Raw genomic sequence first — 25,253 nt, forward strand, 5'->3', positions numbered from 1 at the left:
ATTAAGAATTGTATTTTAGTATGTTTTGAATCCCAAAGTGAAAGGACAATTGAGGCACAGACCAATGAATATGTGCAATTCAAATATAAAACAAATGAGAAATATAAAGGATATAAAGACATAAATAATGGATATCAAAAGACTGACTAATAAAAACAAAGGAAATGGGAAGGACTGATTTAAGACACAATTTTGCTGTAAACATACTGTTTTATTACAATAAATTATTCTTAACATCCTACCAACACTATTATTTTCATACTAGATAAGACTTTCAGTATCAATGCATGTGAGCTGAAGACTTGTTTGGAAACAAATCCAGTTCTAACATTAGGATTTTTTTTTCTCTGTTGTACTGTTGTAGACTGTTATATAACCAAAGTATGCTGCAACAATGAAGGTTGGCAGGTCTAGCCGAAGATGTTTATTCCATTGACACCAATATATACAACTTAGTTCTACTCTTCAATCATACAGAAAAACTATACTGCTTAGCAAAAGTACAAAAGAATGTCTTGTGCAATCCTTAGCTGAACAGCTAAACTTGTTGCCATCACCTTAAAAATTACAAAGCATAAATGGCATTAACAACTAATGAATTAGTTTGTGGAATCTGACCTTGTTTGACAGAAGGTTTTTTCAATGGTTCTCGGAGGTAACACTTTGGTAAAGGGTAAGAGGAAAATAGTGGCCATCGATATGGGTCATTCCCCTGCAAAAAGAGATTAATATATAATTGTAAAACAGTTGTAAATTAATTTTTCAACATATTATAAAGTCCAACTTATACATTTATTGATTTTTTTGCAGCATGTTCAGCTTTTGATTTTTTTTCAGGCTGCACTGCAATTTCAGTGTATGGCATTGCAACACCACCAAATTGAAAAAAGACAGGATGATAGATACAATTTTCCATCTCTGTGAATGAAAAATGCTAACATAATTATCCATGCAGGCACCATTCTTAGATCGTACTGATGTCTATGCATAAGATGTTGAAGCCTCAAGGGAAAATAACTACTGTAATTTCAGCAGGATTACTAATATTTCTCTATGACAGTAATTTCCTCATCCTTTGTATAACGTTGACAGCTAATAGAAGCATGTAGCATACAAAGGAAACACTGCAGCAAATCCTACACCTTAAGCATACTGATGAGTACGATCACAAAATGGAACTCAGTTTGTCTGATTTTTTAAAAAAAGACTACCGCAGAAAGATTATAGATCACATCCATAATAAATTTCCCGTTGCTCAAATTGCTTAATATTTTATAACGCAGTCTCTGTAGTGATGATGTAATTTTAAGGATAGTGAATTCAAATAATTACAAATTGTCATTATTGATCATTAATTCTTTGAAGATCACAGTTGTATTTCTGAAACAAATCAAAACTCTACATTCATATGGATCTTCTAACAATACTAATTTAATTTTATTTCATACAAATTCTCAAGCTGAAAATTCACCACAATGATTGCATTAAGAAAGCTAAAAAGGTGCTTATTAGGAAAAAGATTTCATTTAGTGACAGTAACATTATGTCAGTAGACTTTCTACAACACTGGGTTTTAGGGAACATTAAATCTTCAAAAATCATTGAATGTTTATTTAACCATGTGGAAATTAAACAATGCTTATAATAAATAAAATCCTAAATAGTAACGATTAAGGAAACATAAATTATCTAAAGTACTTTGATTTTATTAACAAGGCTTGGAGAAAGGGCACTTCAGTGGCATGATCTGTTTGAACACTGTCCTTCTCAGTTTGAACAAATTCTGTAACATCTCTCTCCAACACCGCTACAAATTCTAAGTTAAATGAGTGTGGACAGTTTTAATCAAATTCCCAGTGAATGGGAATTTGTAACTCAATCTCCCCGATGTGGCACTTACTGGCATTAATTCGACAATACTGCTTGATAAGGCAGGGAGTTAATACATTCATCACCTATCTGTGTAATCCATGATTAATGAAGTTGTGCGTAGGCCGTGTCAGTCTGCTCGTGAGCTGAATATTTTTGTATTCAAAAGCTCTCCAATGGCTATTCTACTTTTAATAAAATAACAACACCTTATTTTAAAACCATTTCCTGGGATGTGACAACAATAACAAAAACTTATTGCCTAAGCTTAAGACTGTATATGTTCAGGAGCTGTTCTAAAGGTAAGATTATAATGAAAGTTATGTAGTAAACACAGTGTCGTTTGTAAAAGTTAAATCTGACATTGAGACCGGAGATGCAGGAGAATGGGTAGTATATGCTTGTTTAAAATATTCCAGCTTTGTGAATATGCAACGAAGTAGTATTAGCTTTGAGCTCACTAGTCTGCAGAAGGTGTATTCAAGGTGATGGCTTTTTGTGTGCAGAATTTGTGCCAGTTATTTTGAAAACATTTAGAATAGAAACATTTATTGCAGGTGTAGGGATTGGCCATTCAGCCCTGCAAACTTGTTCTGCCATCCAACTCCGTTCCTTGTTTTTGCTTTCTCCTCATACCCTTTGATTGCTTTAGACCTAAGAACTATATCTAACTCCTTCTTGAAAACATTTAATGTTCTGGCCTCCACTGCTTTCTATAGCAAAGAATTTCACAGATTCAACACTCTCTAGGTGACAAATGATGCATCCCACATCATTAAATGTTGATCCCCGATTATGGACTTCCCAATCATTGGGAATAGCCTTACTGTGTTTTACCTAGGAGAAAGTGAGGACTGCAGATGCTGGGGATCAGAGCTTAAAAATGTGTTACTGGAAAACGCAGCAGGTCAGGCAGCGTCAAAGGAGAAGAAGAACATTTGTTGCACTCTCTCCAAAGCCAGAACAATCTGCTTCAGATAAAGAGACCAAAACTGCATCAATATCCCAGATATGGTCTCAACAAGGCCATGTACAATGGCAGCAATATATCTCTACTGCTGTACTCAAACCCTCTCATTATGAAGGACAACATATTGTTTACCTTCTTCACTTGTAATGCTTACTTTCAATGAATGGTGTAGGTCTCATTGCACCTTCTCTCACCTAATCTCTTACCATTCAAGTAATAATCTGCTTTCCTGTTTTGTTGCCAAAGCAGATAACCTCACATTTAAACATATCATACTTTATCTGACATGCACTTGCCCACTCACTCAACTTGTCCAATCATACTAAAGCATCTCTGCATCTTCTTCACACTTCACACTCCTACCCAGCTGTGGTGTTAACTAATATCTATGTCTTCTGCCAATTTAAATACTGCAGTATCTGGAAATTAATGCTTTAATTTAGTCTTGTGGCTTTATGTTTAATGGCATTGATCATTCTTGACAATACTGATGTATTCTTCTAATCCTGCTTCCAAATATCTTATATATTAACTTAAATACAGAAGGTAATGTTATTACACGATTGTATCAGCTAATGGAGGAGGTACTGAAAATAAAGATGTAGCCTACGAAAATAAAAATGTAGCCCTTAATGGGGACCCTCCAATAACAGGAGATGGTGATGTTGAATTTTGGGATTCTTGACTGTAAAGTATGACTTTACACTTGTAAAGTGAGAACAATTATGTCAGGCTGTTGTTCAACTTGTCTGAAGGAGGACTTTTGCAGGTTCAATGGGGCTGTGTTTGCTGTTGCTATTTCCCATGCCAAAGTTGAAGTCTGGTGTTCTACTGGATTTCATTTCTTGCTTTTGACTTTGTAGCAGTTTTGATATTACTGAATTGTTTGTTACATCATTTAGAAGGCAATTAAGAGCCAACTACATGGCTGTGAATTTGAAGTCACATGTACAGGTCACCCTGTCATAATGCACCTTTCGTTAATGCAAATTCGCTATAACGAGATTGCTAAATTAGCGACAGTTTCTGAAGCGCAAACTTTTAAAACGTGTTGTCTGCAACACAATTACATTGCGAACACTTTAAGCGCTGTTTCTAAAATGTAATTTTTTATAACATGGGATTGCACAAGAACGCAACCATTACGTTATAGAAGAACTACCTGTAGACAAGTCAGATTTCCTTCCATAAAGGATAATAATGACTCATTTGGGCTTTCTGACAACTGACTATGGGTATGGAGCAACATTAGATTGGCTTTTAATTTCAAATTTTACTGAATTCAAGTTTCATCATGATGGAATTAGGACATTAGCCTAGGGCTCTGTAGTACTAGCCAGTGACATTACTGCTGTGCTACATCCTTCACACAGTTAGCTTAGAAAGAGCTATTCATGAATACATTCCGCCGATTTTTCAGCAACAAACCAAAGCAGACAAAGCACGTCCAGAAACCCTAGCCACTCTCCCCTACATCAAAGACATCTCGGAAATGACTGCCAGTCTACTCAGACCCCTTGGCATCATGGTAGCCCACAAACCCACCAACACATTAAAACAGCAGCTAATGAACTTAAAAGACCCTGTACAGACAACAATCAAAACTAATGTCATTTACAAAATACCGTGCAAGAACTGTAACAAACACTACATTGGACAAACAGGCAGAAAACTAGCCACAAAATGACATGACTTTCTCTCACTATTATCCACATACAATTGAGAAAGGACACCACTTCGACTGGGACCAACATATCCATCCTAGGACAAGCCAAACGGAGACATGCACGAGAATTCCTAGAAGCATGGCATTCCAACTGGAAATCTATCAACAAACACATTGACTTGGACCCGATTTACCACGCTCTAAGAAAAAGAACAGGAAATGACATCACCAACCCAAGGAAACCTGAACACATAAATAGAAAGCGTGCCATGCCACTAGTGCTTCATCTGGAGGCTTACTGATAATGTTACACAGTACGGTTACGAGATGTCTGAAAACGAACCTTCCAGCTCAGTGAGCAAACCTACATCTAGAGCCTCAACCTCAACTACAAATCTTCTCAAAACTCACTAAGATGTATTATACATCCCTGGAGCAGATTGGAGTTGAATTTGGGCCTTCTGTTCCAGCAGCTGCTTTTAAAGAAACAACACCCAAGGCTAAAACAGAATTCACAACCGACCTGCTACAATCAAACCTGCAGCACTACAAACCCAACACGTACATCACTATGCCACCACCTGCCATGGTCAATGATTCAATCCACTGGAGATGTACAAATACGTATAATCCAGAGCTCCATTGTATGGTGTAATGTGTTTCTTATGGTTATCATTAGGCTAGTTTTGAATTACAGATTTTTAAAAAATGAAATTTGAATTCAATATTTGCCATAGCCATACTCAACCCATGTCATCAGGACTTTAGCCTAGGCTCTAGATTACTACTCCAGTGATTTCAACATGATGCCAACATCTCATTCTTCTAAAGGGAAATGGGGGGTAAGTTTTAAACACAAGGCAGTATTGTTATTAGCGCATTTTCATTGCAGACATTTTTAATCAACCTGTTCAGACTTGTTATGACACACCTCTGGAACAGGTGGGATTTGAACCTAGGTCTCTTGGTTCAGAAATAAGGATAACATTCATTCAGAGATACCTTGTCGATATTCTACCATCACTGGGTCAAAACTCTGGAACTTACTTCAACAGCAATCTTGAAATAGCTTTGCGGATGGAGTTAAGGAGTTAACTCACCACATCCACCTCAAGGTCAATGAGGGATGAATAACAAATGAAGGCCTTCCCATCACTTGTTTTATTCTTTCATGTGGTGCAAGTGACAGAAGCTTTTAGAACTGAGATGCACAGATTGATGTTTAATAGAGATAGCAAGGAATATGGACCAAAGGTGGATGAATGGACATGATCAGTCATCATCTGATAAAATGACAAAGAGTTGAGGGATTGAATGACATATTCCAGATGCAATAGCTAAATGATGTGATCAGCAATATTATAATGTATGGAGGAGCACCCATTCTGTATTGTGGGAGGGGGGTGATTAGACAGCTCATAAATTTGAAAACTTTGAGTACTGGGAGTAATTTCCTTCACAATCCTTAACAACATACATGATGTAAATCCTGTGCCATGGTCTGCTAGTCTTCAAGTGACTTTAGGTAATTTAAAGGCGGAAGCTAACAAGGTAACTATTAGATGTTAGATATCTGGAACATTCAAGTAAAAAGCTGCAACCTAAATGTCCACAATTTTGTAACTATCTCAATTCAATCCTGTATCTTACAGTACTTTACTGTAGATTTGTGGCAACAAGTACAGCCTTGCCTAACCAACAGCAAAAGTTCCACAACCAAGTAATTAGGTCAAATATCAGAACAGTGATTAAAACCAAACACTACATTGGACAAATAGGCAGAAAACTAGCCACCAGGATACATGAATACCAACCAGCCACAAAAAGACATGACCCTCTCTCACTGGTATCCTCACATACTGATGAGGAAGGATACCATCCATCCTAGGACAAGCCAAACAAAGACATGCACTAGAATTCCTAGAAGCATGGCATTCCAACCAGAACTCTATCAACAAACACACTGAGTTAGACCCCACCCCCCCACACCACCCCCACCCCCACCCCCACACACCCCTCCTCCCCGAGAAAAGGGACAGGAAGTGACTTCACCACAGGAAATGACATCACCAACCCAAACATATGAATAGAAAGCAGGAATTTTCAGTATTGTTTTGCTTGCGGTCCGCTGAAGAGGTTACCTAGTAAGGTAACAAAATGTCTGGAAATGAACCTTTCAGCTCAGCAAGCAAGCCTACATCCATTAAAACCAAATATTTATATAGTGTCACTGCATTGGGCAAAAGTTACAAGCAGGTGGTCTGGAATGGGAGCAGGCATTCAGTGTTAGAAGTCTTCACTCACATTAACCAAGTCGATTTCTTTCATTCTGACATCTTGGGAATTAACTATACTGCTTTTACAAACATGAAAGAAACACAATTTTCACTGGTAACTTTTTTCTATTTAGGGGACAGTGAAATTGTCCACCATTGCTCTGTATGATGAAATACAGCTATTGCTCAATAGCTCTTTGAAGGTTGACTATAAAGAATAATCAAGAATAAAAAAAACTTCTTAGAAAACAAAAATGAAGGTTCTGGATTAATATTCTAACGCTGCAACCATATCATTACCTGCATTTTGAATATCCCTAAAGTATCTACCTTCAGTCTTTTATCTAACAATTCATTTGATACATTTAAGAGCCTTTTAGTAAAGATCTTGTGCCTAATCCTGATTTTTATAACACTACTTTAAACATAGTTTCTCTGTTTTACTTATGCTAAGTTAAATTCTTGATATAACCCAGACTATCTTCCTATTTAATATTTAATGTAGTCTCTCCACACCTATCCTATTTCTAAAATGTATTGACTGAGTTTCAGTATCATTGATGGAACATCATCAAAAGTGAAAAGGATTGGATAATGCATGTGGTAGATTATTTTTATGGACAAGGTGCTGTCTTAAGTAAAACCAGTGAGCTGATGGAGAAAAGGGTCAGGAGATAAACCTTGAACTGATAGAAATGAGCACAGCTTACAGAGAACGTAAATGACTTCAACGTGTGACTAAAGTATTTGATTATTCAGATGGATCTTTAAACCTGTTAAGTCTAGGATGATAGGGACAGTCGGTGCATGATAACTGAAGGATTAAGCGGTATTTACAATCCTGTGAATTCATCGAATGAAAGCAAAATGTTAAATCAAAGAATTTCAGAACTTGAAGTACAAGTCAATTGGATCCATTGTGTTAACCAGCTGAAAGGAATTCCAAAGCCAGTTCTGCATGTTTTCCAGAGTTGGTGAATTGTAGCTAATCAAGAGGCACATATGAAGCTTTCAGTGTGCAACAGACATGAAGCAATCCAAAGCCAATGGAAGATCAGAGACTGACACCCTCAAACTGGCAGGAATATAGGGCAAGAGGGCGACTATAGATGGGAACCTGAAGTAGAAACAAAAAAAAAGTGTGGAGAGGCATTCTACTTATGAAACAATGATTTACCATCTAGGATATCTTACACCATCCTTAGTGGGTGTCTGGAAAGAGCTGGATTTGAAGAAGTTCAAAGTAATGGCTAGTGTGTTGGACATTCAACAAGGTCTGCAGATTGCAGCTGTCCCTGCTGTATGGTGCCTCCCTTGACAGATGCAGTCTCCACTGCCACTGCTGCTCTGACAGGTAGTTTAGATAGTCCAGAACACTTTTGCAGAACATAAGTGGCATTGACAAGGCCACATTTGTTGCCCATTACTAGATGATGGGAGATTCAGTGTTACCGCTGCTTTTCTCTTTTCCTCATCAGGTTATCAGCCCTGTGTTCCTGCAGATTTTGTCAATGGGTCACGCACTCCCCCCCACTCAGATCATTGTTATTGCAGTTGCACTTTGGCCTTCTACAAAGCAGTCTACTGAAGCTCGCTGCTTCTCCTTTACACCCTACCTCCTTTATATTCCCAACCTCTTTCTTTCACGTTGTCCTTTCTCCTCATTCCCTGTATTCTCCTGTTTTTGTGTAGTTATTTTTTTCCTCTCTAACCTAATTCTTCCTTTATGTCTATCAACACTCTGATTCTTACTGCTCCCAAGCATGACTTGAACTGAGCAAAACAGGCTTGAGGGGCTAAGTGGCTTACTCATGTTCCGATACTTAATTGTATACCATGTTACAGAGAGAGAAAGTGAGGACTGCAGATGTTGGACCGAAGGACAGACAGAACAGAGTTGAAAAATGTGGCGATGGGAAATCTTTCGGTCAGGCAGCATCCAAGGAGCAAGACAGTCAACATTTTTGGGCATAAGCCCTTCATGAAATGTCGACTTTCCTGCTCCTCAGATGCTGTCTGATGGGTGGCATGGTGGCACAGTGGTTAGCACTGCTGCCTCGCACTGCCAGAGACCCGGGTTCAAATCCCGCCTCGGAAAACTGTCTGTGTGCAGTTTGCACATTCTCCCTGTGTCTGCGTGGGTTTCCTCTGGGTGCTCCAGTTTCCTCCCACAGTCTAAAGATGTGCTAAAGATGGTGAATTGGCCATGCTAAATTGCCCGTAGTGTTAGGTGAAGGGGTAAATGTAGGCGAATGGGTCTGGGTAGGTTGCCCTTCGGAGGGTCGGTGTGGACTTGTTGGGCCAAAGGGCCTGTTACCACACTAAGTAATTTAATCTTGCTGTACTTTTGCAGTGCCACACTTTGACTCATGTCACGGGAGACAACCTAGCCGATGTGCTTATCAAATACATGGATCTCACACTCCATTGAATAAAACATGTATGCAGATTCACATGTCTCTTCCTATATCAACTTTGCCTTTATTCTATATCGTGTTCTATTATTCTTCTGTTTCATTCTCCATTCTTAAATCTCATTGGTTAAGGAGGCATAGCAATGTCCTGCCATTCACTAAGTTCTTAAATACCCCATAATCCTTGACACGCTAACAACTACAGAATGTCAAAGTCTAAAACTTTTCTGTTAAAAGCTTCAGATGAATAATTAACTTATGGAATAGATCACAAGATTCTGCCACTAATTAGATTCAATAAAATTCTTTAATCTTAGAATTGTTTTTAAACACATTTCCAAAAATGAAAACCCAACATCTAAACCTCAGTATCAGCTCCATTTTCTTCAAATCAACAATCCTGAAAATTTCCTGCCTCTTATTTAAAATAGTTTATTTTGTTACATTGTTTGCTTTCTTTTTCTTGTTGTTTCCTGTCACCATCTCCACCAAAACTTGCCCCCATGTTTTTAACACCAGTGCTTTACTTTATTTGCCCAAAGTGCATCTGTTTTGGGAAAATTCTCTTGGTTTTGCTGCAGTTGACCCTCAATGTTTACCTATTAAAAATACATGTTTTATCTGAGTTCATAATTAAGATTACTTTTCTGTCAAATCCCCGATTCGTTATCTTGTTTGCTCGTAACTCTATTCTATCTGCACACCCACCTAGCCTTCATTGCAAATCCTTATGTGATTAAATTAGATCACCTACAGTATGGAAACAGGCCCTTTGACCCAACACGTCCACACCAACCCTCCGAAGATCAACCCACCCAGGCCCATTCCCCTACATCTAACCCTGACTAATGCACTTAATACTACGGACAATTTAGCATGGCCAATTCACCTGACCTGCACATCTTTGTGACTGTGGGAGGAAACCGGAGCACCCGGTATTGCCTATTTTTAAAAGTCCTCTTGCAATTTGTATTTTTCATTTTCTTTGACATCCTTTTTAAATGCAGTACTGTGCTTTTCTTCCCCCAAGGTCAACATTGAATTATGTTTTAGTTCTTTTTTCCATTGTAAAGGTATCAAGTCTGTAGTCAGTATGTAGCACTTGTATTTTAAAAAGGCCTTTGATTAGTTTACTAATGTTTAAAAGTAGTTTAAAATGGACTCAGGTATAAGATCAGAACATGGTGAGTAAGGAAACATTTTCCATCAGTATAATTCTGAGTCCCATTTCTGCATTAGTACATAATAGGATCATAACAGCAAACACACATAAAAGGCAGCAAGTCACTTACAGATATAAGTGTGACATACCCATAAACAAAAACATCACATTGGGACAAAAGAGGCTAGATAAATTATCAGGACAATTTTTCTAAACTAAGACATACCAGATAGAATATTTTATGCTACTACAGTAACAGGAATAACAATTTCTGTAGTGTAACACTCAAACATTAGATAGATATTGTAAAGTATAGAATAAAAACAATGAGAATTTCTGCCATTAACTGTGTCATATTTAAGACGATAGGCACAGGTTTCAGTAAAAGCCAAAGAGTGAAATGATTAAATGGCACAAGTTAAGATTTAGAATTGGAGACACTGGCAGGAGGAGGATGTGGCAAGGTCATTTCACAACCATTTATATAGACATTGACCTGGTGTGTACAAATAATGTTGCTATGAGACATCATGTAGATAAGCAATATAAATGCCAAGGACAGAACCTTGGGGAATGTCAAACATGGCTGTGAAAGTACAGAAATTGAAGCCAGTGCAGCAACTGCTGATTAGTTGAGGACTGATTGGAATGAACTCAAGATAAAGCACTGCTGTGGAAACAGATAGCTATTGAAAAGACAGTGGAGGAGACTGAGCTTAATGAATGTATCGAAACTCAAAGAAGATAGTAACCACTGGTTGTAATCTAAGGATGTTTCTGATCAGTTTGACTATTATTAGTACAACAGACAAGTGGAACCCAACCAAAATGACAAAATAGTTTTGAACCTAAAGTGGTACAACAAGTAAGAGCTACACAACAGTGACATATTCAATGAAAGTGTAGGAGGGAGAATGAAAGGATGGAAGGCAACAGTAAGATGTTTTAAAGAACATGAAGATTTGAGCAGTTTTGTGATAGTTGGAGCATGTCAGTTGTCACTATTGTGAGGTTTATAAGACGGTTATGTTCTGGGACTGTATCTTTCCTTTGGAGTAAAACGAAGGGAGAGTTGTGTGCTGTTCAGAAGTTTGCCTGGCAACAGAATTGGGTGGCATGACTGTTAAATATTAAAGAGACGAGACAAGGCACAAGTATTATGAGTAGTAAAGGGAATTAAAAATCAAAGTAGCATCGAGGAGCACAGTTCTAGCACCAGTTTGGATCACAGACATCGATGAGTTTTTATTTGGTCTTCTTTCAACTCCTTCTGAATCTTTGCTAATAACATGAGGTTGTGCACATACTGATACTCAGTCTTTCAGTCACTAAATCAGGATTCACCAATTTGGTTTCTCTGAAGGTGGTTTATTGTCTGTTTTTTTTCTTTCAACAATGGTTTTGCAGGAGAAGAACACCAAGCTACTAGGATTTTTCTTTCTTTCTCTGCACAGAAGTGAGAAAAAGAGATGGGGACTTTCTTTTTGCAGGCTGGATGTTTCTGCTATAACTAACTTCCCAATAAGGTATCAAATGGTTGTTACTCAGCTGAGCCTTCCTGAGCTCACAATAACTGTCTCAAAGGTTTTGAGAATGTCAGTTCTCAGCGGTCACGCTTGAAACTGGACATTTACTTTCAAAATATGAGAATGTTGAGGTCTCAAAGACAGCTAACTATTTCTACCTGGATACAAGGCCTATGTGATTTAGGTTACATGGAGAGATGTTCTGAGAGGGCTATCTGAAACTCTCCAATAGACTGTCTACCAGAATGCCTGAGAGGCAGTATGTTTCTGTGGTTCACCATGTAATAATGCAGTTGAGAGCTCATGCTTGGATTGAAAAGTCTAAATTCACAGCTGATTGAAACAAGGCTGGAAGATTTGTTCAGTTTGCATCAGAAATAATTTTTCAAAGATCCTTTACCATGAAAGGCAGCTCTGGTACTAAAAGTACAAGACTGGGAAAGGAATGGTATCCTTGGAATCTAAGAAATACTTTGGACTGTACTTGGGAAAACCAAATTACTACTGAAGAAACAGTATAAATAATACCAACGCAATATGTTTTTTGGTGCATTAAAATAAGAGAATGTTTTGAATTGAATATTTTAAAATACAATTTGGCCATAAAAATATTGCTTAGTCAATACTGTTTTATTAAATAGAAGTCATAGAATCTGAAACCTTGTTGTGTATCTCTTAGCTTTTGTTTGAAAGTTTGAAGTACTTTTATAATAACGTCATTAGTCAGTAGGATATCGTAACACAATGGAAAAATAACTACTCATTATGTCTTATTTGAGGGAGAGAAGGTGTGCATCAAAAAGTTGAATTTTACAGGGGCTAGAAGTAGGAGTCTTCAGTCAGAAAGAAGAGACAACATAGGAGGAAGAAGGAAGTGGCAATTACTGTCAATGCTGGAGTTAAGACGACCAATGAACTGGTCACTGTGGTTAATAAACATGCACACCATTCTATGAAATGAATCTGCAAAATAAGAAGGAGAATTTGTTTAACCTTTTGCAAAACTCTTGGAGGCAACACACGTTCTGACGGTCCCCCAATCAGATTCATGCGGACAAGTATTTGATTCCTCTCCACAGACAGGCCATCAATTATGAAATCTCTGAAATAGACAGTATTATAATTACTTCAGGAAAAATAGTTACTTTTTAAAAATGTAATAATCAAGTAAATGCCAATATTATGACTTCCTTGGACTTACCCTGGATTTTCTAAGCTTTCTCTAACATTTTCTTTCTGTGCATTCAAGAGAATTTCTGATACATGGTACTGGGATTCTAAAAGTAAAAGAATATCCAGGTTGCAACACATAACACTCAGTAACCTAGGAACATAAAGTTAGAAATTGATCAATAACAGAAACTGTTTGCTTATTTAATACAAAGGCATGATCAATGGATTGGTTAAAACTCTGCACAGAGAAGAAAAAAAAATCACACTAAACAATCATACAAAAAAAAGTGCTTTGCCTAGTGATGGGCACTGTGACTGCTTAGTTATCTCCATAATTCTTTTGTATTCATGAAAAGCATTTCTTTGCACTGAAATTTTCAAAATGTGCTCACCATTGTGTAACATCATTCGTCAGGAATGCCAAATTGTTCAAGTTACCTTGCAGTAAATCTGACAAGAAAAGTCCTCCACTGATATCATTACACAGCTAGGTTTCAAGCAAATGTTTCTTTTCATGACCATGCTGTATCAGTGCAACAAAAATCATGTGTTCGATGATTCTTTTCTTAGTTTATAACCACAACAAAAGGATTAAATCCATTATACCCTTAAGTGACAGAAGTTCTAGTGAGACTGTTGTAAGACTACAGAAAAGATCAACATAGAAATAATCAGGCCTGACAGGACATTTGAAAGATTAATGACTGCTTTAAAATATTCATGTTTATGTTTGGCCTGGGTTACAATATTCTGTTGCAGAGAAGATTTTGCTAGGGTTTCCCATATACTACATTTTCTTTGTGAGCACTATTTGAAATATAGAGCCAGATTGGATGTATTGTGCTTAATGGTTAAAAGAGAGAGATTGGAGGGAAAAAAAATACTGAGTAAGTGAATGACTTGTATATCAATGCTAATTATAGACGGTATCAAGAAGTGTAACAGTATCCCAACTGCATTGTGATGTTGAGCAAATTGGCCTTGGAAGTTTAACAGTAGCTTGTGAAAAATCAAAGATGGGGACCCAAAAATCAAGAAAGGTCACCATGATTATCTTAAGTTTTAGCTTATTGCACGTGAGAAAATAATGCATGGCTTGAGTGAAGGACAACCCAGGAACCTGTGAGGGGGGACCTGATTGAGGTCTACAAAATCATGAAGATGGGGTAGGCAGGGGAGATGGAGATTAGCTTTTTCCCCAAGGTGAAGGATTCAATAACTTGACGTCATGCTTTCAAGGTGAGAGGTGAAAACTTTAAGGGGGATATACACGGCAAGTACTTTACACAGAGGGTGGTAGGTGTCTGGAATGCGTTGCCAGTAGAGGTAGTCAAAACAAACACAGTAGATTCATTTAAGATGTGTCTGGACAGATGCATGAATAGGTGGGGAGCAGAGGGATACAGAGGCTTAGGGATTGGGCGACAAGTTTAGACAGTAGATTTGGATCAGTTCAGGCTTGGAGGGCTGAAGGGCCTGTTCTTGGGGTGTAAATTTTCTTTGTTTCTTTGTAGGAAATGCAGAATTTGTGATGAATTGCTCCAACATTCACAGATTTAGTCTTGCCTATCTTCACTACTCTCCCTCCCACTTTTGCTGCGCCCCAGCGCAGAAAAATGAGAGAGAGCAGGACCATCTGACTGTGCTGTCTACAACTGTATTTAAATGAGGCTGATGAACAAGCTGAAAAGAAATAAAAGGAAGGAAGTGATGGCTAGTAACTGAGTATGAAGGCCTGAAGCAGGGCTTGGGGGAGAAGCCACTTAGCGTCATGCTAGCTCAGACCCAATTGCCATCTATGTAAATAAGGGTTGATATTTCATTTTTTTGCAGTAGTAAAAGTTAGAGGAACTTGCAGGATGACATTTTGAAGAGAGATGAGAAATGAAGAAAATTTGCAGAAGTACTGGTTATTGGGAAGGTAGAGGTCAGTAAAAAAAATCCAATACTTAAAGAAGTGTGATCGAGCCCCATTAATTAGCTCCTGTCTGGCAAACATAAACTAAAGCTTCCTTAAACTCAACTATGTTAATTCTACACCAAATCTCTTTGAATATTTAAGCTTTCATAAAGAAGAAAATGAAATGGAAACGGTAATATTTAAATGCAGGTTTATGATCACTTGGAGATATGTTCTGCTTGCATTCTTTTCATTTTTCATTCATTAAAGATTACCTGTTTCCATCCAGCTCTATTTGAGAATAAAACATCGCTTCAAGACATTTTTAATATCAGCACAAAGAACCAAAAAATAATGTTCCTATGGTCCAGCCAATCTAGTCTTCATTAAAGTACAGATGACCAGGTGAGGAGGTAAGACAAAAAAAATCACGAGTTTTAAGCATATGCAGACTGAGGTATTCATTAGCTGAATGCTTCATGTTGTCCTCCAGTACTATTTTGTGTGTGTTCTCCCTATTTTGGAACTTGGTACCTTGGTGTGGTTGTTGTCATTCATTACAACAGAAATATCGAGAGGAAATAAATACATAGAATACTGGAGAAACCCAACAGATTAAACCAAATACTTGCAACAATTCCCATAAACACCCCTTGGCACAATATGTAAAATCAAACATGGGATCTTACAGGAGAGATGTCAGAGAGAGAGAGAGAGAGAGAGAGAGAGAGAGAGAGAGAGAGATGTCAGAGAGAAAGATGGCAGCATAGAACACCCGCTTCCATGTAGCAGTTTCTTGAATCAGCAGCCTCAAACTGCCTGACTGCTTCCAGTGAGTAGCCAGACTGCCAAAACCAAATCAAACCAGAGAGTGCTGAGCTGGGAGACTGGCCACTCCCCTTTCATTGTACAAGTGTTTTCTTTTAAAACTTGAAAGCCTTTTGCCTGAAGTAGTATCTGTTAGCTACAATCAAATTTCCCTAAAATCCATCCAAGCCACACTTAGTTGATGAGGTGTTTAGATGTGTAGGAAATCTCTGCCAGATGTGGAAGGATCCTTTGGGGCCTTGGATGGAGGTGAGGGGTTTTGCATCTTTGCGGTGGTAAGGGATGGTGCTGGGAGTGGAGAGTAGGTTGGTTGGGAGAGGGGGGGGTTGCGTGGAACTACCGAGAGAGTCGTAGAAGGAATGGTCTCTGCAGAATGCAATGGGGTAGGGACCTACCCTTGTGGGTGGGGTAAAACCTATGCCCGTGCCTCCCCCCTCACCTCTGTCCAAGGCCCCACAGGATCTTTCCACATCTGGCAAAGATTTTCCTGCACATCCGAACCCGTCATCTACTGTGTCTGTTACTCTCAATGTGGTCTCCTCTACGTTGGGAAGGCAGGACATCAACTCGCGGAATGTTTCCGAGAACATCTCTGGGCCACATGCATCAAAACAACCCCACCGCCCTGTGGCCGACTACTTCAACTCCCCTTCCAATCTGCCAAGGACCTGCAAGTCATTGGTCTCCTCCACCTTCAAATCCAAGCCACCCGACGACTGGAGGAAGAATGTGTCATCTACTGTCGAGACCCTCCAACCACATCACAGCAATGTTGACCTCACCAGTTTCCTCAACTCCCTTTTCCCCACAACATCCCAGGTCTAACCCTCCAACTCGGCACCACCTTCTTGAATTACCCTACTTGACCATCTTCTTTCCCACCTGTCCATTGCACCCTCCCCTCCAACTCATCATCATCATCATACCCAGCTAACTCACCCCCACCCATTGATTTATCTTGCAGCCCCCTTCACTACCACAACACACACACACACACACACCTAATGAAGGACTTATGCCCGAAATGTCAATTGTCCTGCTCCTCAGGTGCTGCCTGACCTGCTGTGCTTTTCCAGCACCACACTTTTCAACTCTGATCTCCAGCACCTGCAGTTCTCACTTTCTCCGTTATATTCTATTCCCAACTGATGAAGGCAAATATGCTAATATGCTTCATCCGCTTCTGAATGCATTTTCAGAGAACTGTGGATCTTACACCTCAATCCCCAAGTATGCTATTCTTCTAAGGGTTCTGCCATTTACTGTATACTTCCCTCCTGCAGTAGACCTTGCAAAATGAGGAGAGTCCTTGTTGGAACCTCAGCTGGTAAGAGAAGTGAACCCACTCAACTGATATCATTCAAACTGGCTATCCAGCCAACTGAGTTAACCAAGTCCTTCTCAATAGATCATCTTGTGCCAAAAAGATTTAGAATTTTAATTTTGGAAAAGGAGTATAGAGGTTTATTTGTAGTGAGTTACTAAAAACATTTTACTTGTACCTTTTGTAGGAAGTTTGATACTAGGTTTTAATTTTAAAGGTTTAATTATATATAATACAGACTTTGGTTTTTTGCCAATCTTTCCCTTAAAAACCCACAGATGCAGGTAGTAAAATGTTGCAATATGATAGCATCACCTAATAAAGGGTTTAGTGAAATTGAAAAAGGAGCACTGGAGAATAGTAGTCTTTTAAAAAAAAACAAAAAAAGTAGCCTCCAAGAAACAGAAAAAAGGTGCTTAGAAACAAATTATTTTGACCTTTGAATTACAAAGGGTTGTTGCTCAGAAACTATGAAATTGATTAAAAAACATAAGCAACTGGACAGGACAATGATGAATGGAGTTCATTAGAATGGCTGGAACACCCCTGTTCATAAGAATTCTTGATAAAAGGGTGTAATACCAAAGTAAAGGTTTAGATAATGTGTTGGCAACTTCAACTCCTCAGGAATTTTTGATGACTAAGATGGTGTGATACAATAACTGTTAGAATCAAATACAATTATGGACATACTACCCAAACACCTTGCAGCAAAGTAAATGTCCTATATCCCTATTCAATTTACAAAGCCCTAACATGGAACACCTGTGTGAACTAACAACCATACTTGAACAAATCATAATTTACTTTAACTATACATTTACACAATGAATACTTAGGGTCAGAAAAGTACTACATGGAAGTGTGCTGTAGGCAGAATCAATTGAGGCATTCAAGAGGGTGCTCAACAATTATTTGAAGAGGAACAATGTGCAGAATTAAACATAAAAGGCATGAGAAAGGCACTAAGTCATTTGGAGTGCCAGTGCAGACACAAGAGGCTGATTGGCTTCCTTCTACACTATAACAATTCTGTGACTCTCTGATCAAACAGCATTCAAGTTATCTTTGTTGCAGAAAACTAGCTTTTCAAAATGTAGTATATTATCTACAAGCCAGAAGGACAAAACTAATTTGCTTATTTCATGAGAAAATCTGTTGACATTGGAAATGATTGAAGTAATGTGATAGCGCTCAGAATCTCCATTGTGAAAAAGCAGAGTTCTGGTAACTTCCTTAATTTAAGCATTGCTTGCAATGACACATACAGATACACACACACTTCACCACCAACCTCCCTTGTTAGTTCTCCACTTAAGTTAATCATAAATTTGATATAAAATTAGCAAAAAAAGTCACCTTATGTAACAATGACAAAAGCATATCACATTATAAAGCACACTAAACATAGCTAGGTTTAGACACTAACCTCAGTTTTAAATTTACATGTGGTCATCACAAGTTAAAAGTTGGAAATATTTAAAAATTTCCTTCAGAAAATAGTCAATTTTTGGGTAAAAAAATCGTTGAATAACTCCCCAAGAGCTATGCAGGGATACCTACATAATATGGACTGCCCGGATTTTAGCCTGTAACTCACTACTACCTTATGAACAGTTAGGCATAAGTAAGAAAAGCTAAGTTTCTCAGTTTTGTCCACATTCCATAAACAAAAAAAAAAGCAATATATTCTAATGTATACCTTTAATTTCCTATCTGTAGTTCTCCAGGTTACAAACCAAAGGTAACAAACAAACAAAGCAGGAGTAAACCATTGAGATTCCTCAAGCTTGCCCTTCCATTCAATAAGATCATGGTTGATAAGATTATAACATCAATAAAAACTTTCCCATGTAGACCCAAATGACAATTCATCCACTTTCATAACAAAGATGTGTTCAGCCCTACCTCAAAAATATTCAAAGACTCTGCTTCTACCACCAGGAGCAAAGTTTCAAAGATTCCCAACATCAGAAAAAAAGAATTGCCTCATCAATTCTAAATGAATGATCCTTGATTATTCAAGAGAGACCATGAGTTCTTGATTCTATAGGAGGAAAACAGATCCTCGCATATCTACCCAATTAAGGCTTATCAGAATCTTACTGTTAAACTTCAGTGCATATAAACCTAGATTGTCCAAACTATCCTCATAAGACAGCACACCCATTCGAAGTATGAGCTTGATAAACCTCATACTTCACAAGCCAAACAGGAACAAATATTTACAATGAAATACCTGTGCACAAAACTGAACAATAACTCTTACAAGAGATAAATATGTTCAAAACTGATTGAAGATATTGTTACTCCATTTTCTCCATAGCTCTGTCCCTGGTGTAGATCTCTACACCTAGTAGAAGAGTCACAGCATTCCATCCACTCCACCCAGGAATTCCTAATAATCATCAAAAACACCAAAATAGAGGAAGACGAAGTAATGATCTCATTCAATGTAACAGCACTGTTCACCTCCATCAACATTGACCTAGCAAAGGAAACACTCGCCACACTTTTAGACCAGACCATCACACACACACACCAACCACCATCAATCACATTACCAATGAAAACATCATGAAGCTAGTGGACCTGTGCCTCACCACCCACGTCACTTTCAACAACATAATCTACAAACAAACAACGGCACACCCATGGGATCTCCGCTATCAGGATTCATAACAGAAGCTGTAATGCAAAGGCTAGAACAAACAGCCCTACCAATCATCAAACCAAAAATCTGGGTTCGCTACATAGATGATGCCTTTGTCATCACAAAACGAAACAAAATAGAAGAGACATTTAACATCATCAACAACACCCTCACAGGCATAAAGTTCACCAAGGAGGAAGAAACTGACAACAAACTCGCATTTCTGGACGTCATAGTAGAAAGAAAGGACAAGGGAGAATTACAAACCTGTGTATACAGAAAACTGACAAACACTGACCAAATACTCAACTACACCAGCAACCATCCTGACACACACAAACGAAGTTGTATCAGAACACTATTCTAATGAGCCACCACACACTGCAGCACAGACAAACTTCGAAAAACAGAGGAGAACCACCTATACAACGTATTCAAGAAGAACGGATACTCAAAAAATACAGTGCGCAGATTCCTCAAGAACAAACCACGACACGCAGACAAAACGCAGCCAGAAACCCTAACCACCTTACCATATATCAAAGAAGTTTCAGAAATGACAGCCAGATTACTGAGACCGCTCGGAATCCTAGTAGAACACAAACCCACCAATACACTCAAACAAAAACTAACTAACTTAAAAGACCCAGTACAACCCACGGACAAAATCAACGTCATCTACAAAATTCCATGCAAGGACTGCCACAAACACTACGTAGGACAAACAGGAAAAAAGTTAGCCACCAGGATACATTAACAGCAGCTAGCCACAAAAAGACATGACCCCTCCCTCATAGCCCTACACATGGATGAAAAAAAAACCCACCATTTTGGGACGACACATCTATCCTGGGACAGACTAAGCAAAGACATGCCAGAGAATTCCTAGAGGCCTGGCACTCCAACCACAACGTCATAAACAAGCAAATAGATCTAGATGCCAGCTATCAACCCCTCAGAAAATGAACAGGAACTGACATCACCACAAACCCCAGGAACCCCATCCAGGAGAAAGATATAAATAGAAACCAGGGGACAACAGCTTCGCTTCACTTGGAGGTCACCACTGATGATGTTACCTAGCCAGGAAATGAAACGTCTGGATATCAAACCTACAGCTCAGCGAGCAAACCTACACCCCGTAGATCTCTTTTATTAACACGTAATGATACATGTCTGTGGTAGGTAGGACTTGAACCAGGATCTTTTGGGCCAGTGTACTAACACTGTGCCACCAAGTACCCTAAAATTTGAAACATTTACAATGGTAGTCAACAGGATTATAACCTATGTGAGCAAATTTCAACGAATTTCAAATCTATCACCTTCGCCACTTGGCCACAGCTGCATCCCTGGTCCCTGCTGCATGCCGAATCTGACCTTTTTTGGGGGTAATATTGGGGATACCATAATTCGATTCAGCACCCACTGAAAGCTAGGAACTTAGAAATAACAACTAAGGTTTCTTAACAGTTAAAGAGCAATGAAGAAATTCCAGGGACAATATTTTTTAATTTTGAAATAAACAGAAATAGTTAGAAATTAAATTCCTTTATGGAATAGGATTCCAGCTTACCTAACACCAAACATATGAGAATGTTCATAGTTGAACAGCGAGTGTATTTTAGCATTCGAATTCATAATTATCAGTCGGTCAATTAAATCCTTTAAAATGAAAAATAAGTCAGTTGTAATTATTGCAAACAATGGTTGAAAGAGATCTATAACACAAATAATAATTGGCCAATAAGCTTGTTTAATATTTTTGTGGACATACACACAATCTTTCAAGGAGTCTACATACAATGAATCTATGCACAATCGTAGAAAATATAATTGCATTTTCTGTATTTAGATTAGGTTAGATTCCCTACAGTGTGGAAACAGGCCCTTCGTCCCAACCAGTCAACACCGACCCTCTGAAGAGCAACCCACCCAGACCCATCTCCCTCTGATTAATGCACCCAACAGAGCCTCAGACTAATGCACATAACACTAGGGGCAATTTAGCATGGCCAATTCATCTGACCTGCACATCTTTGGATTGTGGAAGGAAACCGGAGCACCCAGAGGAAACCCACACACACATGGGGAGAATGTGCAAAACTCCACACAGACAGTCACCCAAGGCTGGAATCAAACCTGGGACCCTGGTGCTGTGAGGCAGCAGTGCTAACCACTGAGCCACCGTGCTGCCCTATTAGTTTTATTTTTAAAACTAATATTCCAACAATAAAAGCAGTATTAGATAATTGATGTAGGCTGAAACATTCATTTGCAGGTCCTCAACAACGCATTATATATTCTAGGAGAAAGTAAGGACTGCAGTTGCTGGAGATCAGAGCTGAAAATGTGTTGCTAGAAAAGCACAGCAGGTCAGGCAGCATCCAAGGAGCAGGAGAATTGACGTTTTGCGCATGAGCCCTTCTTCAGGAATGAGGAAAGTGTGCCAAGCAGGCTAAAATAAAAGGTAGGGAAGAGGGACTTGGGGGAGGGGCATTGGAAATGCGATAGGTGGAAGGAGGTTAAGGCGAGGGTGATAGGCCGGAGAGGGGGTGGGGGTGGAGAGGTCATCCACACACATCATTTACTGCATCCCCTGCACCCGATATGGCCTCCTCTACATTGGGGAGACAGGCCGCCTACTTGCGGAACGTTTCAGAGAACACCTCTGGGTCACCCGGACCAACCAATCCAACCACCCCATGGCTCAACACTTCAACTCCCCTCCCACTCCACCAAGGACATGCAGGTCCTTGGACTCCTCCATTACCAGACCATAGCAACAGGACGGCTGGAGGAAGAGCGCCTCATCTTCTGCCGAGGAACCCTTCAACCATAAGGGATGAACTCAGATTTCTCCAGTTTCCTCATTTCCCTTCCCCCCACCTTGTCACAGTCTCAACCCTCGAACTCAGCACCACCTTCCTAACCTGCAATCTTCTTCCTGACCTCTCCTCCCCCACCCCCACTCTGGCCTATCACCCTCACCTTAACCTCCTTCCACCTATCGCATTTCCAACACCCCTCCCCCAAGTCCCTCCTCCCTACCTTTTATCTTTGCCTGCTTGGCACACTTTCCTCATTCCTGAAACATCGATTCTCCTGCTCCTTGGATGCTACCTGACCTGCTGCGCTTTTCCAGCAATGCATTATATGTGCTCTGTATTGAAGGAATGCTGATGTTCAGATTGTAATATTTAAATATTGACATTAAACCATATTACCATTACTGAATCGCCCATCAACAACACCCTGTGGGCATCACCAATCTTAAATCTTCAAACTACTTTCAGCCAGAATTGGTGAGTGGATGATTTATCTAAACTGCTTGCAAAAGTTCCCAGCACCACGGATGCCAATCTCCAGCCAATTTGATCCACTCTATGTGATATCAAGAGATGGCCGGAGGCAGTGGCTACTTCAAAGGCTATGAGCCCTGACAAGATACCAGTAATAGTACTGAAGGTGTGGTCCAAAACTTGCTGTTCCTCTAACCAATCTGTTTCACTGCAGTTATAACACTGAGATCTATCCAACACTTGAAAATTGCCCAGGTTTCACCTGTACACAAAATGTGTGTCAAATCTAACTTGGAAAACTATCAGTCTACTCTTGACCATCAGAAAGTATCAACATTGCTATCTCGCAACAAGTTCAGCAATAATGTGCTCACCAATACTCCGTTTGTGGCACTTATTGACCGATAGCTTTTGATCTCAATGCAGCTTTAGTTCAAATAAACATAGACAAAAGAGCCGAATTCCAGAGATTAGATGAAAATGACTCCCTTATCATCAAGGCTACATTTGATCAAGCATGGCATCAAGGAGGCTTAGCAACACTGGAGTCAAAGGGAGTGGGAGGAACAATATAGAAAAAAAAGCACCAAGGGAATAAGTAAGTAAGTATGCAAATATCAGGAAGATAGGCCAAGTGGTTGACAATGAGAAAGAAGGTCCTAGGTTATGGGAGGATATAGACTGATTCATCAAATGGGCAAATCAGAGGCAATTGAAATCTAACCTTGAATAGTGTGAGGTGATTAACGTTTGAAGAAGTGAAAAACAAGGAAGTGTTCAATGAACACTAGAAATATCAGAGGAAAAGAGGGATCTTGGGGTGCTTGTCCACAGATCAATGAAACAGCAGGATGGGTTAATAGTATAGTTAAGGTGGTATACAGGACATACTGTGGCATAAATTGTAAGGGCAGGGTGGTTATGTTGGAACTGTATTAGGACTTTGGTTAGGTCACAGCTGCAGTATCATAGAATCCCTACAGTGTGGAAGTCATTTGGCTCATTGAGTCCTCACGGACTCTCCAAAGAGTATCCCACCCAGACCCACTCCATCCCTTTAATTCCGCATTTGCCATGGCTAATTTACCTCACCTACACATCTCTGAACACTATGGATAATTTAGCATGGCCAGTCCACCTAACTGGCACATCTTTTGGACTGGGAGGAAATTGGGGCACCTGAGGAAACACAGGCGATCACAGGGAGAATGTCTGTGGAATCAAACCTGGGTCCCTGGCACTGTGAGGCAGCAGTGCTAACCATTGAGCCACTGTGCTGCCCAAATACTGTGCACAGTTCTGGTCACCACACTTTAGGAAGAATGTAATTAGATTGAAGAGGTGCTGGATGTTGTCTGGCATGGAACATTTTAGCTATAAAGTGAAGTGAAGATGGTTAAGCTTGACTTCTTTTTTTCAAGCAGAATAGGATGAGAGAAAGCCTGATTGAGGAGAGGAAGATTACAAGATTAATGGACAGAGTGGATAGAAAGCAGTTTCTCCCTTTAGGTGAAGGGTCAATAGCAATGGGGGCATAATTTTAATGTGAAAGATAGCAAGATTTTGGGGGAACTTGAGAAAAGAGGCTAGGAATCCTCAATTCCAGACTTCCAAAACTTGTCCACCATCTACAAGACACAAGTGAGGAGAGTGATAAAATACTTTCTATTTACCTGGATGAGTGCAAATCCAACAGCATTCAAGAATTTTGACATCCAGAGCAAAGCCACCCACTTGACTGGCACCACATCCACAAACATTCACTCCCTCTGTCAACAACACTCAGTAGCAGCAGTCTGGATCAACTACACAAGTTTATCAAGACAGCACCTTCCAAACCCTCAACAGTCATGACGAAGGACAAGGGTTGCAAATACACGATAACAACACGATCTGTACGTTTGCCTCCAAGCCATTCACCATCTTGACTTGGAAATGTATTGCTGTTCGTTCAGTGTCACTCAATCAAAATCCTGGAATTCCTCCCTAACAACATTATGGGTATATTTAATGCAAGTGGAGGGCAGCAATTCAATGTGGAAGCTCACCATCACCTTCTCAAGGACAAACAGGGGTAGCAGCAAATGTTGTCCTCCATTAATGGATAAAAGAAAAACTGGACTAGCCATGCAAATGTCTGGCTACGAGAGAAGGTCAGAAGCTAGGAGTTCTCTTACAAGTAATATCACT

The 25,253-nt window shown here is 39.3% G+C and overlaps 1 protein-coding gene across 3 annotated transcripts in view; it reads right to left on the bottom strand.

The window, feature by feature from the left end:
* tbc1d32 (TBC1 domain family, member 32) overlaps positions 1-25,253 on the bottom strand; it is a 254,565-nt gene that overhangs the window by 86,466 nt on the left and 142,846 nt on the right. For all 3 annotated transcript variants that reach the window (XM_060850904.1, XM_060850896.1, XM_060850912.1), the window contains 4 exons: positions 21,338-21,426; positions 13,085-13,207; positions 12,877-12,985; positions 619-712 (listed from right to left, as the gene is read on the bottom strand). In XM_060850904.1, coding sequence (XP_060706887.1) covers positions 619-712; positions 12,877-12,985; positions 13,085-13,207; positions 21,338-21,426 — 415 coding nt within the window. The remainder of the gene's footprint in view (positions 1-618; positions 713-12,876; positions 12,986-13,084; positions 13,208-21,337; positions 21,427-25,253) is intronic.

The sequence above is a fragment of the Hemiscyllium ocellatum genome, chromosome 3, assembly GCF_020745735.1.
Source record: "Hemiscyllium ocellatum isolate sHemOce1 chromosome 3, sHemOce1.pat.X.cur, whole genome shotgun sequence".
NCBI lineage: Eukaryota > Metazoa > Chordata > Chondrichthyes > Orectolobiformes > Hemiscylliidae > Hemiscyllium > Hemiscyllium ocellatum.